A 14,926-nucleotide genomic window follows, 5' to 3' on the forward strand; every position below is an offset into this window, starting at 1 on the left:
TTGCTGGCTCTCGCTTCAGTGAAGCGCATAGGGGATCTGCACGCGCTCTCTGTGAGCGCGGCGTGCATGGAGTTTGGGCCCAATGACTCAAAAGTTATACTCAAACCTAAGCACGGTTATGTTCCAAAATCCCTCAACACACCGTTTAGGGCGCAGATTATCTCTCTGTCAGCCCTACCGGTCCCTGATGAGGAAAGAGACGCGAGCCTCCTTTGCCCAGTCAGGGCATTACGAGCTTATGTGTCTCGCTCGTCTGTTTTCAGACAGACGGAACAGCTCTTTGTTTCGTTTAGCGGACGTTCTAAGGGACTAGCCGCGTCGAAACAGAGCCTATCCAGATGGATAGTTGATGCTATAGCGCTGGCATACGCCTCCAAGGGCATGCAGTGCCCTTTGGGTGTCAGAGCGCATTCCACAAGAGGCATGGCCTCTTCGTGGGCCTGGTCAAGTGGGATTGCCTTGCAAGATATTTGTATGGCGGCAGGCTGGGCCTCCCCGTCTACATTTATAAGGTTTTATAACCTAGAGGTTCCCGCCCTGCAGGCCAGGCTGCTGTCGGTCTAAACTACCAGTATTATCTGACCTGATGCGTTCAGCTCAGAATGCTGCGTTTACTGAGCACAGCTCAATTTTCGACAGTTTAAAGCTGGGCAAACTGTGTAAGACCCACATTTTTTCCCATCAGTTCAGGCCGTACCCCGCCCTGTCTGTATGATGAAATTTGCGTCCCTTCGACGCTACTTTATGTGGAAAAGTGAGGCTGCACCCCTCCTTCTTCCCGGACTCTCTGTGAGTTCACTGAGTGATTGTGCACTATATGTACCCCGGGCTTTCGCCCTTGGGTCTTTGGTGTCAGATCTCAGCATGCACGGCGTTTTACATTGGGTCCCCTAGCGTAAGATATCTTACGCAGTACGAGAGACCTCTCGTAAGAGAACGTACTCGGTTACTAACGTAACCTCGGTTCTCTCTAGAAGAGGGAACGAGTACTGCGTATCTTGCCGTGCATGCACACGCTCTGGTTGCTTCGATGATGAAAAACCAGATAATAGCTGCCTGCGAGCGATATTTATAGGCCTAGACCACGCCCATTTCGGCGGGACGTGACGCAGCGGGCGCGAAGTGCCCTGATTGGGTCTGACGTCACGCCAGGCCTCGCTCGATAGGCTGCTGCAGTTGCCGCAGAGCAGCCAATAGGCGCGCGAGCTGTCTCGCCTATGTCTGCATTGCTGCTGCAACGCGTTTTGCATTATTACAAAATTAAGGATAATTTTTGGCTTCAATATCTCGCGGAAAAGGATTTTCCCCCTAGCGTAAGATATCTTACGCAGTACTCGTTCCCTCTTCTAGAGAGAACCGAGGTTACGTTAGTAACCGAGTACGATTTCCACGGGAAATCCGAGCATGTCTTTGCGTCATTAAGTCACATCTGTACACATAAAGAAGGTGTCTCAGCTAGTATAGGCTATTGTGTGTGAGGGGGTTAGAGGTGGAGATTTATAGCCTTTTCTCACAGCACTTGATATAATTAAACTTTTCAATTTGATGGCGGATCCAGAAAGGTTCAAATCAATCACCAGTGACAACTGGAGATTCACCTGTTGTAAAATGCAAAAGACTTCAGAGTGGCTACAGAAAAAAAGAGACTGCACCCGGGCCCATGCGAAAACAAGGATAAATATCGGAAGGGCTTTTGAAAGGTGGCGTGAACTCCCTGTTTTGAAGGGGTTCGAAACGGACGCAGAGACGGCTTTTTTTCTGCTGCACAGGTAAGACATTTCAATGGTTCAATTATGTAACAGTAGCGCACTTGTTCGCTTAATTCATACAGTTACAGAGTACTGAACTACAGGTAGCCCTAATACACATGAAATGTAGTCATGCAATGCTGATGTTGTTAACATTAACAATTTGAGAACAAAGTCTAATTTGCACAGTTTGACGTCATATGATAAGCGATCGTTAGATTTAATCAGCGCGATTTACTGCAATGCTTTTTTCCCCTTAGTTGGTCAGAACAAAAGTGGATGTTACTTGTTCAGATGACATTTTCCGGTGAAAATTCTTATGTTGGTCATACTTCCAAAAAGTCGAATCTGTGATTCCGAATGACAGTATCCACACCGTCACGGTGACTGACAGCCGCACATTCTCCTCAAAACATTGGATTCATCCGCGCTGTGCCGTGCCGAGGTAGCCTGGGAAAACCCTGACGAACTTCCGAAAAAATTTGAGATTTGCTCTGCAAGTCCATCTGGTCAAGAGCCCATTCACACCCATTTCCAATTTTTCCAAATCGAGGCACCAATCACAAACGTTTAGGCGGGCTTTACACGATGACGATCACTCTGATTGGTTTTAGGTCTATCCAATTGCGCCCAGAGGAATTTGAGCGACGTCCGTTGGTGACGCCCCTTTGGAAATGGGCTGTGAATGAACCTTCCCCAGACCCACTCTCAGTTACAACTGAGAAGGGTCTGGTGTCAACCAGGCTAGTGCCGAGGCACAACACACGTAAAGTTGATAATTCCGCGAATACCTGCAGTTGCAGATTTCGAACAGAGATGGCGACAAAGAGGAAAAACTACGTACTGCAGCTTTAAGTTTAAAAATGATTAACCGAAAATAAATAAAAACTAAATCTATCTAAAACTGAAAAAAAAGGCAATATAAAAAAAGTTCTGTTCCTGTTTTGCCTGCCTGAGTTTTAGTTAGTTTCCCTACACCTGTTTCTGTTCACCTTGATTATGTTCCCCATGCACGTATTTAAGCACAAAGTTTCCTTAGTTCTGTGTCCTTTGTTGTCATTGTTTATGTGGTTAAGTTACGTCCTTCTGCTTCAATCTCCTGAGTGTTCTGTGTAGATTTAATAAAGACATTTTTGTTTCCCTATTCCTTTCGTAGTGCGCCTTATTACAGCCATCAGATGTAATATATACAGCACAAAGAATAATTATTCATCAATAATCTCCTTCATACATCATTCTGCACCCACATAATGTACATTGAGCAATAGGTAACGTGCCAAGTGCATTGTGTTTGAATAGTTACTTGAGTAGCATTACTACCAGTCAATCAATATGTTGTGTACACGTTCACAGGTTTAAAATGACAATGAGAACATGTGTTTCTCGGCAGGTCAGTTCTGCTTAAGGCACATGCTGCACAGCTGGACAAGGAGGTCTCTTGTGTTTGCACAACGGCCTGTTGCATGACGAAACAAAGCATTCGGAGAAGGTTGAATGGAACATTCTGCTCTCTGCCATCAAAGGGTATGCAGTCATGGAGCATGTTCTGCTTATAACCTATACATCACACGAGCACTGCATGTTTTGTCAACAATTACATTAGCAAGCTTTATCTCAAGGGTGCCTGACATTGTCTGACCGCTGACATAGGGGTGAGCGGGGCACAAACTAATGCGGGCTAGTTGTAATACACTTGTTTCTCAAATACTTCCACACATGCTAGCATGATGAAACTTAGTGTATGTATGTACTAGTTGCCATATCAACACAATATAGAGAAAAAAATTCAGAAATATTTGGAAGATATCACTAAACATTTATTTAATTATAGCAAAAGTAAATTTAACAGTTGAGATAATTCTTTAATGCTTCGCTAACTAGCAGAAGACACTAGGTTTAAATCAGTTGCGCAGATGGGGAACGTTATTAGAACAATGCCCCTATTAGAACAATGCTATTCTATTCTATACTTTTATGAATTATATTGAGAAACATTGAGGAGAAAGGTGAATAAAGACTGAGTCAATGTTCAGAAATTATTAATTATTATATGTTTTGAACTACAGTAGCTGTCTAGCTGTGTTTTACGGTGTGTTTGTTGTTAAACTCAAAAATTAGTTAATTTTTTTATTATTAAAAAATAGCATTATTTTATATGAAAAAGTTAATAATTGTATTTTATTGAGAAAATATTTTAGTTTGTCTTGTATTTGAGTTTTTGATCAGATAACATTTTAATCAGTCATATGGCCATGTTACTATGTGCCCCTTACATGTTACAATGTACCCCACCTCTGGGGCATGTTGTCACAGTTCACTTCTATTCTTTTGGGGTAAATCAAGAAAAAAGTATACACTGTATTAATAAAACAAACCCACATAATTGTACTATACATGTGTGAAATTGATGAAGGAAAAAAGAAACACTCTGAAGGTTTACACAAACTGAGACAGTCAAAAAGCGTTAGGTTGTGCCCCGCTCTCCCCTACGTGACGTGCTCTTCTTGATGAGCCAGTGTTTTTCCACCGTTGGGGCAAACCGTTCTCATTGCTTAACCACTTTATTTTACAGTACGTGCACTACTTTGTAAAATAAAGTAACTACATGTGTTACGGTTAGGTTCAGGGTTCGACTTTCCATGTGTATTTCCTAATTATCATATAGGAAAAGATTTACTCTGATATAAATTATACGTCATTTGCTTGGAGATGCAGTGAGAATGTTCCTACTGTAACGTATCAGCATTATCCACTGAAACCATTGTGTCAGATAACAGATATTTCCGGTTTCTCATCACCTCATTCACAATTATTTCTTTGGTGTCTTGACGCTTCCTTTTACACTAGTAACTGATAAATCGTCCGGTAAGATTTCAACATTCCTGAGAGGTTTTTCTCCAGAAATACTTAACTGGTTTAGCATTCCTGAAAGCAGCACACACAAACAGCACTGCAAGAAGATTCTAGATCACTCCTCTGAAGAGAAGGAAACTTCTAGTAAAACTCTAGACTATTTCTAGTCTATTTATTCCTTCAAAAAAAAAAAAAGAGATACTATTAGTATTTATGGCTGCTGATAAGGACTGGTCCCAAGGCGTGGGGCATGTTTTTTCCAAACATGTACGACTTAATTTCCTATAGAAGAAGAAACTTGGATGACCACTCTGTTCTTTTCCGTGCTGTTTCAATGAATGGGGGTCTTCTTGAAGTTTTCAAGTATCAAAAAGGATGCTAAACCACCATAAAAGTATAGTAAATGCAATGTTTGATTCATGAACAAATCATTCTTCTGAGTTGGATCTTTTCAGGACAGATCCAGTTCACAAAACCAGTCTGATACATGATCAGGTTTAACTCACTGATGCAGGATATATAGCAAGATTCTGAATGTGAACCACATTCATGATGCTTTTAAATCTTTTAGAAGATTGTGGTCTTCAGTCCTCTGTAATTTCAAAGAGCAACTAGCAAGGTTTATGAATTCTTCTTTTGTCTTCCACGGAAGAAAGTCAGTCACACCGGTTTGGAATGACATTAGATAATTTACAAGCTGAAGTTGCTATGTCACTTTTCACTACCATTCCGTCACAGAGGCTGTTCCTTAGGCAAGCAAATTGACAGACTCTGGATTATGGCATATTTTATACTCAAGATGCATAAATGCAAATCAGCATACTGTAAGTTATACAAAAGTATTATGCAAAAGTAATACTCAGCATTCAAAATGAATAGTATTAATACCACACCATCCTTTCAAAACACATTTGTTAATAGAATGCATCATACCAATAACATCTATAAACGACAAGTGGATCCAAGGTAATTTTATTACAAATTATTCTTACATTTTATATAAACATTATATACACAAAACATGTACAAAACATGTACAAAACAAGGCACAAAAATGTGCAACATTTTTACGAAGACAAACAGAACGGCTCTCTCCATTCTTCTGACCTTAAATAATACTGTGAATTCACATAAAATCCTTCTATTGAAATCCACAGACACATACACATGTAAAAGTGGTCACCAGACAACTTGAGAGAGAATTAATTTATGCCTTGGTACAAGGTGTGCATTAGGTTGATAAATAAGCTTGGTTTTACAGTGCTTTTTTTGTTTTCTTCATAAATTAAAAACTTACAAAAATATATATAACAAGCATTGCGTTGTTAAGGAAGAGTCTGAGATCCATAAAACGGATGTTCTGAATGCAACAATAGAAAACATACAAATAGTATCAAAAGATGAAGACCTAGAATCTCAAACCATCCAAAACAGCCCACTGGTAGAAAAAGAAAATGCCCTGAGCAAGTCCAGTAACCAGCAATCATCACCCATCTGAGCTGGCCATGAGCAGCACGAGTTGTGTTCTACTCACCGAAACAGATATGGTGCCTTATCCCACAAAATGTGTACCAAATCAAACAAAAGTGCTCAGGCCCTGTGCCACCTTGGGTCCCTGGGTAACAGTGCTTCCTCTCAGTAGTGCAATCTGCAAAAATGAATAAATATTAATATAAACATACACATATTTACTTACATACATACATACATACGCATTATAATATAATATTTATATTTGTAAATAACTTGTGCATAGATACACAAGTTAAACATATAGTTTGGGGCTGAACTGAATGAATAAATATTAATATAAACATACACATTTACTTACATACATACGCATTATAATATAATTATATTTATATTTGTAAATAACTTGTGCATAGATACACAAGTTAAACATATAGTTTGGGGCTGAACTGAATATATATATATATATACATACACACAATAATGCATAATGTGAATAGTCGACATGCATACATACATACCGTTTCCTAGGTTTTACTTCCCACCCATCACGACATTTAACAAATGTAATCTCTTGCCCTGGCGAGATCTCAGTCTCCTCAGTACAGAAGGTGAACCTGTGAAAGAAACAATATTACAATATTAACAAACAAAGAACAAAAACAAAAAAGGTGTAAAATTAGTCATTTCACAAATTCGCAACCAATGAGCTCCAAGACTTACTTCTTCTGCGTTTCTCCTGCTTTGACTCTGATCCTCCGAACCTCCAAAACTTTGTCCCGTTTACTCGACCAGGACCATAATGATGACTTCATGTATTTCATTATGGACGTCCAGGATTCGGAAGGGCCTTCCCAGCGAAGTGAAATTTTTAGCAGGTCACCGATGTCATCTTCCGTGAAGACGAGAAATGTGTTTGTGAGGTTCAGACCAACTCCTTCAGCACTGTGAAAAGAGATGCCAGGTCAGATTTGAACCTTACTGAAGTTGCTTTCACATTCAAAATTGGAGAATATTTTTGCAATATAATCTTAATCATGAGCTTCTTACATGTCTACGCTGAGGTTATTGGTATCATTATGGGATCCGTGTAGTTTGACGTAGAAAGTGGGATCTGAATCTGCATTCTTCCTGTCGAACACATGCATCTTCATCTGGTAGTGGTAACCTGTAGAGAAAAGAACCAGTTTAATATTGCAACAAGCAAAGTGACTCATCATTACAGTATGTGACTTTGAAAGGACGCTATAATTACTTACCGCCAAAAGGCGTGTCCGCGCGAGTCTTCAGGTACATCTTGCTGTTTCTCCTCTTACGCATTTTCTTGGAGTTGTAACCAATGCTGTTGCAGCGGTTCTTCCTGCAGCTGAGACAAATGCCCTTCTTGAAGCGATCAGGGTCGGTACATTGAAAGGCGTAGCTCACGTGGTCCTTGTTCATGAGGGAGTCCACAAAGAGATGCACTGCCCGCTCATGCTCACACTTCATGACTTCCACAAAGTCTGTGTGGTGACAAGACAGATGTGGTCAAATGATGGTTTGCAACCATGAAAAGAGAATTGGAAATTGCCAAAACAGCAACAAAACTGAAGAACTTACTTCCTGCAGCAGCAGTGGATAGCACATCTCCTAAAGAACAGCCTGGTTGTACATCCCCACCATTGGGATATATATCAATGTGCCCAATTGGCTCCTGGATCCCAATACTGACTCCCAAAGCTCCCCGTGTGTATGTGTGCAGGACATCGACAAAGTCTGCATCATCCGGAGAAAGCCGCTTATGGGACTCCGTCCCCTCGAACATGGGGCCAGCTGGATCTAAACCTGTTCAAAAAGGACAGAGATTTAGATATTTAGGCCTCAATGTGTGCAAAAAGACTAAGCAATTCCAAAGCTTTGTTTTGAAAAGAAAAAAGAAAAAACCTCACCAGTTATACGTCCAATATTCCCTTTTACAAACGTTCCAGCATATCCAGCAACATGAGCCCCAAGACTGTATCCAATCATGTGCACGTCCTCAAGCTGTAGCTTCTCTTCTTCCTATCAAATATAGACATACATTCAATTTAAAAAATATTATTATTATTATTATTATTATTATTGTTAATAAGTATTAAATAGAATAATATAATTGTATTAATTATTTTTCTTATTTATTGTTATTTCTTTCTTTCATGTAACTAAATTAAAAATTCTAAAACTTATTTAAATGAAATAGGCAAAATATTTATTTGCTTGCTTCATCCAACTAAATTCAGAAGGTGAAATTTTCTAAAAAGAAATTAACTATCCAATAGGTACATTTCTAAACAGTTTTTTTAGATCCTGCAAAACAGATATTAATAATAGTAAATATTATTGTTCAGTATAAATTATTTATTTGTGTGCTTTGTCTAACTTCCTTCAAAATATAAAATGTGCTATAAACTTTATCTGAGGGAAAAGATTTTTTAGACGCCACAAGGCTGATGAGAGCAGCTTTGAGTTGTAAAGAAGTCATTATGCTTTTTGCACGATTGCTGTGCCATGCTCAGTGCCAGCTGGGGCATCTGTGTGCTTGTGTTGGGGGGTTAATATGTTCAAGCTGCTCATTTACACTGCTTGCATCTTTGCTTTGTAGAGTTCCTCAGAGTCTAAGGAACCCAGCTTTGATGCATGAATATGTATTGTTCCATGAGAACACCCATAATGCCATGGGCTAATTCCCAACATCTCAAACAACAACAAAAAACTAAACAGACCCATCTGGAAAAGACTAATTGTACTTCACCAGGACATCTGCTGTCCTGAGAAAAGCTGAATAATACCAACAAAGAACCAATGTATAAGGCCACAAGCAGAGTTTTCACGGTTGCCAGTTCTCTCAAATACACACAAAGAGAAAAACACACCCAGCGGGATGTGTAATATAGACGTACCTGGAGCCAGTCCAAAAGGGTAGCGACGCTCTGCCCAACCCGGTGGGTATGGTTGACGGCATCAGGGTAAAGTTGGTGGGCCAGTTCCAGCCAATTGACCACCACCACATTAGCCTCAGACTCTCGCCTCTGAACAGCAGCCACCAGCTTGTGCATCCAGCTCTCAAACATCCCACTCATCTGTAAAAGATAACATACCCTTTACCAAACCAAACCAGCAAAGTTCCAGCAATCATGTGTGAAATTCCAATATTCACTTTACACCTGAGAAGTGAATGTATTGCTACATTAAAGAAAGTTTCTGGTAAACCTCCATCATTGTTTCAAAGATAAAATATTTGGAACCTTCTGAAGATTAAGGCTGTGGAGGCTTGGGTGTCAACATTTTTAAGAGTCGAATAGGCACATGACAATCTGGAATGTCTCACCGTCCAGCCGTGGATGATGAGAATGGTCTTGACTGTGGCATTGAAGCCACACTTCTCAATGCTTTCCTTTTTCCCAGGGTGGAGGTAACAGCCGTCATCCTCAAGATCAAAAGACTTTCGCATGTTGTACTTGATTCGGTCATGAAGTCGCACAGAATCCATAGAGAAGTTGTCTTTTGCATCATCTAGGAGGAGGAGTAAAATGATGAATTGGGTTTATGTAAAATCTCTAAAACATGTAATATTGGAAAAATAGAGCTTAAGGCATTTCAAAGAGCTTATTTGTTTCATAAGGTGTTGAGCTTGAGTTCATTCATGGCAAGTCTTGTGACAACATCTCGTTTTAATGACTAGCTTGAACAATTGAGCGACTGTAGAGAGCGCAGAACTTGTTTTCTCTGAACCAGTTGACCAGTATAAGAATGCCAAATATAGTCTTGATTTGGGATGTAAGAGTGTACAAACAGCCCACGCAGTATCAAGAAGATAAAACCATGGTCTTTCTTCCCTTACTTGGGCTGAAGAGTTGCTGGAGTGTTTAAACACCATCAGTTTAACCAATTAGAAATGAGCTACAGGGGTGAAATCATATACATTATCCTCCTGAGGTGATAGAAGTTGTACATCTTTGTGTAAATGTCGTAATTCTTCGCATCTTTGTATTACAAGACTAATGCTTAAAAACAGGGGGTCTTTTGTTTTTCGAGTTGTTGTTAGCCTATATTTTGGTGTGTGTGTGTAGCATGCATGCGTGTAACATCGTTTTTTTGGTTTTATTCGTAGTAAAACCATGGTTAATTTTCGTAAGGTGTGTGTATGTGTTATACACACAATATTTGAAGTGGATCAGAAAAGTTCAAACTCAAAGTTGTCCTAAGACAAGAACAGGTTTTGTTAAAAATTCATGTATAACTTTGATGAAAGGTTTTGATCCACTGTATACACACACACACACCTTACGAAAATTAACCATGGTTTTACTACAAATAAAACCAAAAAAACATGTTATTGTAGTTAAACCATGGTAACCACAAATTAACCATGGTTTTGATACACTTACCATAGTATTTGTAGTAAAACTGTGGCTATACAAATGGTAACTGATCCACTAAAAAACATGGTTAAACTTTTACCATAATAAAACCATGGTTAATTGTCATAAGGTGTGTGTGTGTGTGTATTACATACATGCATGAAGTTAATGTTTAAAACTTACTGTTATAAAATATGGTACCTTTACATCAAATCGAGCAAAAACACGGAGTAACACTTTTTAACAAATTATGTTAAGGCGCTCCACCGGTATTCCAAACGTTCATTGTTCACAAACGTTAAAGTAATAATTACTTTATTTATTAATTTTTTAAACCCCCCGCTCATGCAGGCAAGTCGTTTAAAAGTCATATAGTTTCCAGCACAAAGTCATTGCGGTCGACAACGCGGCAGATCGGTGATAAAACGTGGACTTGTCTGGACGTTTGTTTAAAGGGCACATCCTAAAGAAAGTGGATTGTCCGGGTTTTGCTTTTGTGAGTCACCGACACGTCAAAGAAAGCGGATATTTAAACTTTCATGTCATTCATTTAAGTTTTTTTCTTTTATGGCAAGCTGTTTTAGCTTAAATTGTACCCAGCGTTACTCGTCGTAATTGCATTTTTACTAGTAAGAATTCAATTAGAGAGCTCTACAATTCAATTCTTACTAGTAGCAATTACAATTAGAGAGCTCTCCAATTCAATTATTACTAGTAAGAATTACAATTATAGAGCTCTCTAATTCAATTATTACTAGTAAGAATTACAATTACAGAGCTCTCTAATTCAATTCTTACTAGTAACAATTACAATTAGAGAGCTCTACAAATGAATTTTTACTAGTCGTATGTCTCCATTGACTTCCATTCATTTTTAATTACGGAGCTCTACAATTGAATTGTTACTAGTAAGAATTACAATTAGAGAGCTCTACAATTGAATTGTTACTAGTAAGAATTACAATTAGAGAGCTCTACAATTGAATTGTTACTAGTAAGAATTACAATTAGAGAGCTCTACAATTGAATTATTACTAGTAACAATTACAATTAGAGAGCTCTCAAATTAAATTCTTACTAGTAAGAATGCAATTACAGAGCTCTCTAATTGAATTTTTACTAGTAAAAATATGAATTAAAGATATGTATAATTGCAGAGCTCTGTAATTGAATTAAAGAGCTCTGCAATTACATTCTTACTAGTAACAACTGAATTAGAGAGCTCTCTAATTGGAATTGTTACTAGTAAGAATTGGATTAGAGAGCTCTCTATTTAAATTGTTACTAGTAAGAATTGAATTAAAGAGCTCTGCAATTGCATTCTTACTAGTAACAATTCAGTTGTAGAGCTCTCTAATTGTAATTCTTACTAGTAACAATTCCATTGTACAGCTCCGTAATTAAAAATGAATGGAAGTCAATGGAGACATATGACTTGTAAAAATTCATTTGTAGAGCTCTCTAATTGGAATTGTTACTAGTAAGAACTGAATTAGAGAGCTCTGTAATTGTAATTCTTACTAGTAATAATTGAATTAGAGAGCTCTGTAATTGTAATTCTTACTAGTAGTAATTGAATTGGAGAGCTCTCTAATTGTAATTGCTACTAGTAAGAATTGAATTGTAGAGCTCTCTAATTGAATTCTTACTAGTAAAAATGCAATTACGACGAGTAACGCTGGGTACAATTTAAGCTAAAACGGCTTGCCATATTCTTTTTCATTGACAGGTTCATTCACGTAGTCATTTTGAGAATGTGAGAAAAACGCGTTTCTCAATTACAGTTTGAATGAAATCGGGACTGTTGGCCATTGTCCGCGAAGAGAATGATTGTAAACAGAAAAGCTTAAAAATATTAAACAATGAGGAAATTTTGCACACTAAAGTAAACGCTTAGTATTGAAAATCCGTTAACAGCAATTATTTAGTAAACTAAAGACTTAAAAGAGTCCTCTTACCTTTCGAGTGAGCGTTCTCGCCGGGCGCAGCAGCTATGGCACTGAATGAATGGCACAGGATAAAACACAAGCAAATTGCGATTCTTATAGATTTTTCTAACATAATGTTCAGAGCTGTAAAATACTTTAGTTATTATTTTGACAAACTTTAGTAACTGAGGAAGTTTTACGAATTAATCCTTCACTGAGAGGTGCCAGGAAAGTATATGAACCTGTATCAGGTTGCTCATTAGAGTTTTAAATAGTTTTTTTCAGTCATCTGACCATCGGCAGATATCGACGACAAAATTCTTTCTCTCTAATTGGTCAAGCCCCTGCGTCTACGCTGAGGGCGTGGCATATACGTTTGAATGAGTTGTAAGTTTGTCAAAGACTGGCACACATTCTTTTCTCACGCCACTGTTAACCCTATGCCTCCCGGGTCTCGTGCTGTGACTGACGCACGGAGCATACCATACCAACGGTTAACGAGTCATCAGCACTGCACATGACTGTGCTTGTTTACAAATATAGACAAACATGCGATGTTTATGTTTCAAAGTCTATTGGGGCATGTTGTTCAGATTTTACAATGCAGGGGAGACGGGGCTCTTTCTAGGTTTTGGATTTTGTTTGTTGGTTGTTATTTCAAAAACGTTGTACAAAACTGTCCTGAATTCTGTCACGCCAAACTAAAATTGCAATATGATCATATATTTTTTTGTCTAAATTGTACTGAATTTATGGTAGTGGAGTTTTATTGAGTTTTTACCCCAAAAATTAGGCTAATAATGAATTTCGCTTTTTAGATTTTTTTTTTAGAAGATTAAATATCATCATAGGCTATTTAAAAAACTATCTTCCATATTAACAACACTTCTTAACTTGATTATTATTGTTCTTCTCAATAATAATAAACTTTGAGATGTGGTCAAGGCTATTCAATGAAATCTCAGTAATGTTGGAAATGTAAAGGTTTAGGTTAACATATTGTCAACACTTCTAAGAACTTTAAAAAACAAACCTTCTCTGAGAAATATTCATTGGGGTAAAGTCACACAGAGATATGTTTGAAATTACCAAAATATGTACCTACATTCACAAGTTGTTTAGGCTAAACGACTAATTTCTTCATCATAGGACAACAGAGGTCTTATGCGATGAAACATTACACGGCAGCTATTGGCCAGAAGTGTCAAGATGACAAACTTTGTCTTAGATGATTTTGACAAACATAAAATTAGAACTAGCTACTGGATGTTGGTGAAATCCAAGTGGGTCATATAAAAAGCTTGGCCCCCTCCCTCCATTTATATAGTGGATTCTCTTTTAGAAAACGCCCTGATGAAGCCTGTGCATAAGACAAGGGCTGCATACTAAAGAGCTATAGAGCTTAACAAAAACACATTATTCATCGGCCACTTTCTGTCTGTGGCATAGAAGTTGGACATTTGGACATCAAAAATATTGACCCATTAATTTAGTTCGTGTTTCATCAAAACAGACTAATAAATGTAGCATTTCCTGCAACAGTTATGCTTTAGGCTAAATTGTATCTCATGCAAGCTTATAGAATGTGACAGATATGAATCTGTGCACCAGGTTTATTATGGTTAACTAAAACTAAAACCATAACATTTGTTTTTTATTAGGCTACTTTAAATTAAATAAACATTTACTGAAATAAAATAAAATATAAAATAAAATATAAAAAAAAATTCTCATTTTAATTTCATTTAACTTGATGTAGCCTACTTAACAAAAAATAAAAATAAAATTAATTAAAACTATATATACATAAAAAAACGATAGAACAAAAACACACAACAAAATTACTAAAACTTAAACTAAAATTAAAATATAAATAAAAACTGATTGAAAATATGAATAAAAATTATAACAAACTCAATGATAATTTATAAATTATATATATAAAACATCTGCAATTCTAAAATAGCATTGCACAACACGCTTGTTTCAGGGGGATGGATATATTTCAATTTACCCTGTTATGCAACAATACATTTGGGTTAGTGTTACAGGTCAAACACATTTACAAACCTGGATCATTCTATTTTCCCCATTTTCTTTAAAATCTATATTTAGCACTCACGTTTTATTTTAGAGCAACAAACAGATTTAAAATTTTAGGCTACTAATCCTTGTTTCATGCAAGGTTTTACTCTTTGGTAAATGGCCTGGAAAGTGAACACTGAAGGCCTATTGAGTTTCAACACATAATGCAATCCAGATTTGCATTTCCTCAAGGAAAAGTGCAAGAAGCAAAAGAAAAGTTTAGGTAAAATGATAGTTTCCCACAGTCATGGAAAACATGGAAATATGAGAGAATTTTAAATTGTGAACTCCATGTCATGCAAATGATTAAAATATTTTAAACCCATAGATTCTAATATAAGTTTAAATGAATAGGCTAAATAATCTAATTTAAGACTGAAATGATCTACAAAACAAAACTTGACTTAAAACTGTATCATTTTGGGTTAGAATATATTCAGAATATATTGTAATCTTTAAAAAG

The 14,926-nt window shown here is 37.4% G+C and overlaps 1 protein-coding gene across 1 annotated transcript; it reads right to left on the minus strand.

The window, feature by feature from the left end:
* Positions 1–5,557: 5,557 nt before the first annotated feature.
* lipg (lipase, endothelial) lies at positions 5,558–12,642 on the minus strand. The gene is made up of 10 exons (XM_082188649.1): positions 12,409–12,642; positions 9,418–9,602; positions 8,990–9,169; positions 8,000–8,111; positions 7,671–7,895; positions 7,331–7,573; positions 7,122–7,239; positions 6,795–7,016; positions 6,593–6,688; positions 5,558–6,249 (listed from the first exon to the last, which is right to left on the minus strand). The coding sequence occupies exons 1-10, from the start codon at positions 12,509–12,511 to the stop codon at positions 6,237–6,239; spliced, it is 1,497 nt and encodes a 498-aa protein (XP_082044775.1). The 5' UTR covers positions 12,512–12,642; the 3' UTR covers positions 5,558–6,236.
* Positions 12,643–14,926: the final 2,284 nt, after the last annotated feature.

This window comes from Leuciscus leuciscus, assembly GCF_965113295.1.
Source record: "Leuciscus leuciscus genome assembly, chromosome: 13".
In the NCBI taxonomy this organism is placed as follows: Eukaryota; Metazoa; Chordata; class Actinopteri; order Cypriniformes; family Leuciscidae; genus Leuciscus; species Leuciscus leuciscus.

What these genes read in the sequence shown, in the direction of transcription:
- lipg (XM_082188649.1), bottom strand. Translation starts at nt 12,511, where the DNA reads ATGTTAGAAAAATCTATAAGAATCGCAATTTGCTTGTGTTTTATCCTG. An exon ending in TCATCATCCACGGCTGGACG is followed by an intron (nt 9,170 to 9,417) that starts GTGAGACATTCC and finishes TATCTTTTACAG; the next exon opens with ATGAGTGGGATGTTTGAGAG. An exon ending in CCCTTTTGGACTGGCTCCAG is followed by an intron (nt 8,112 to 8,989) that starts GTACGTCTATAT and finishes TATATTTGATAG; the next exon opens with GAAGAAGAGAAGCTACAGCT.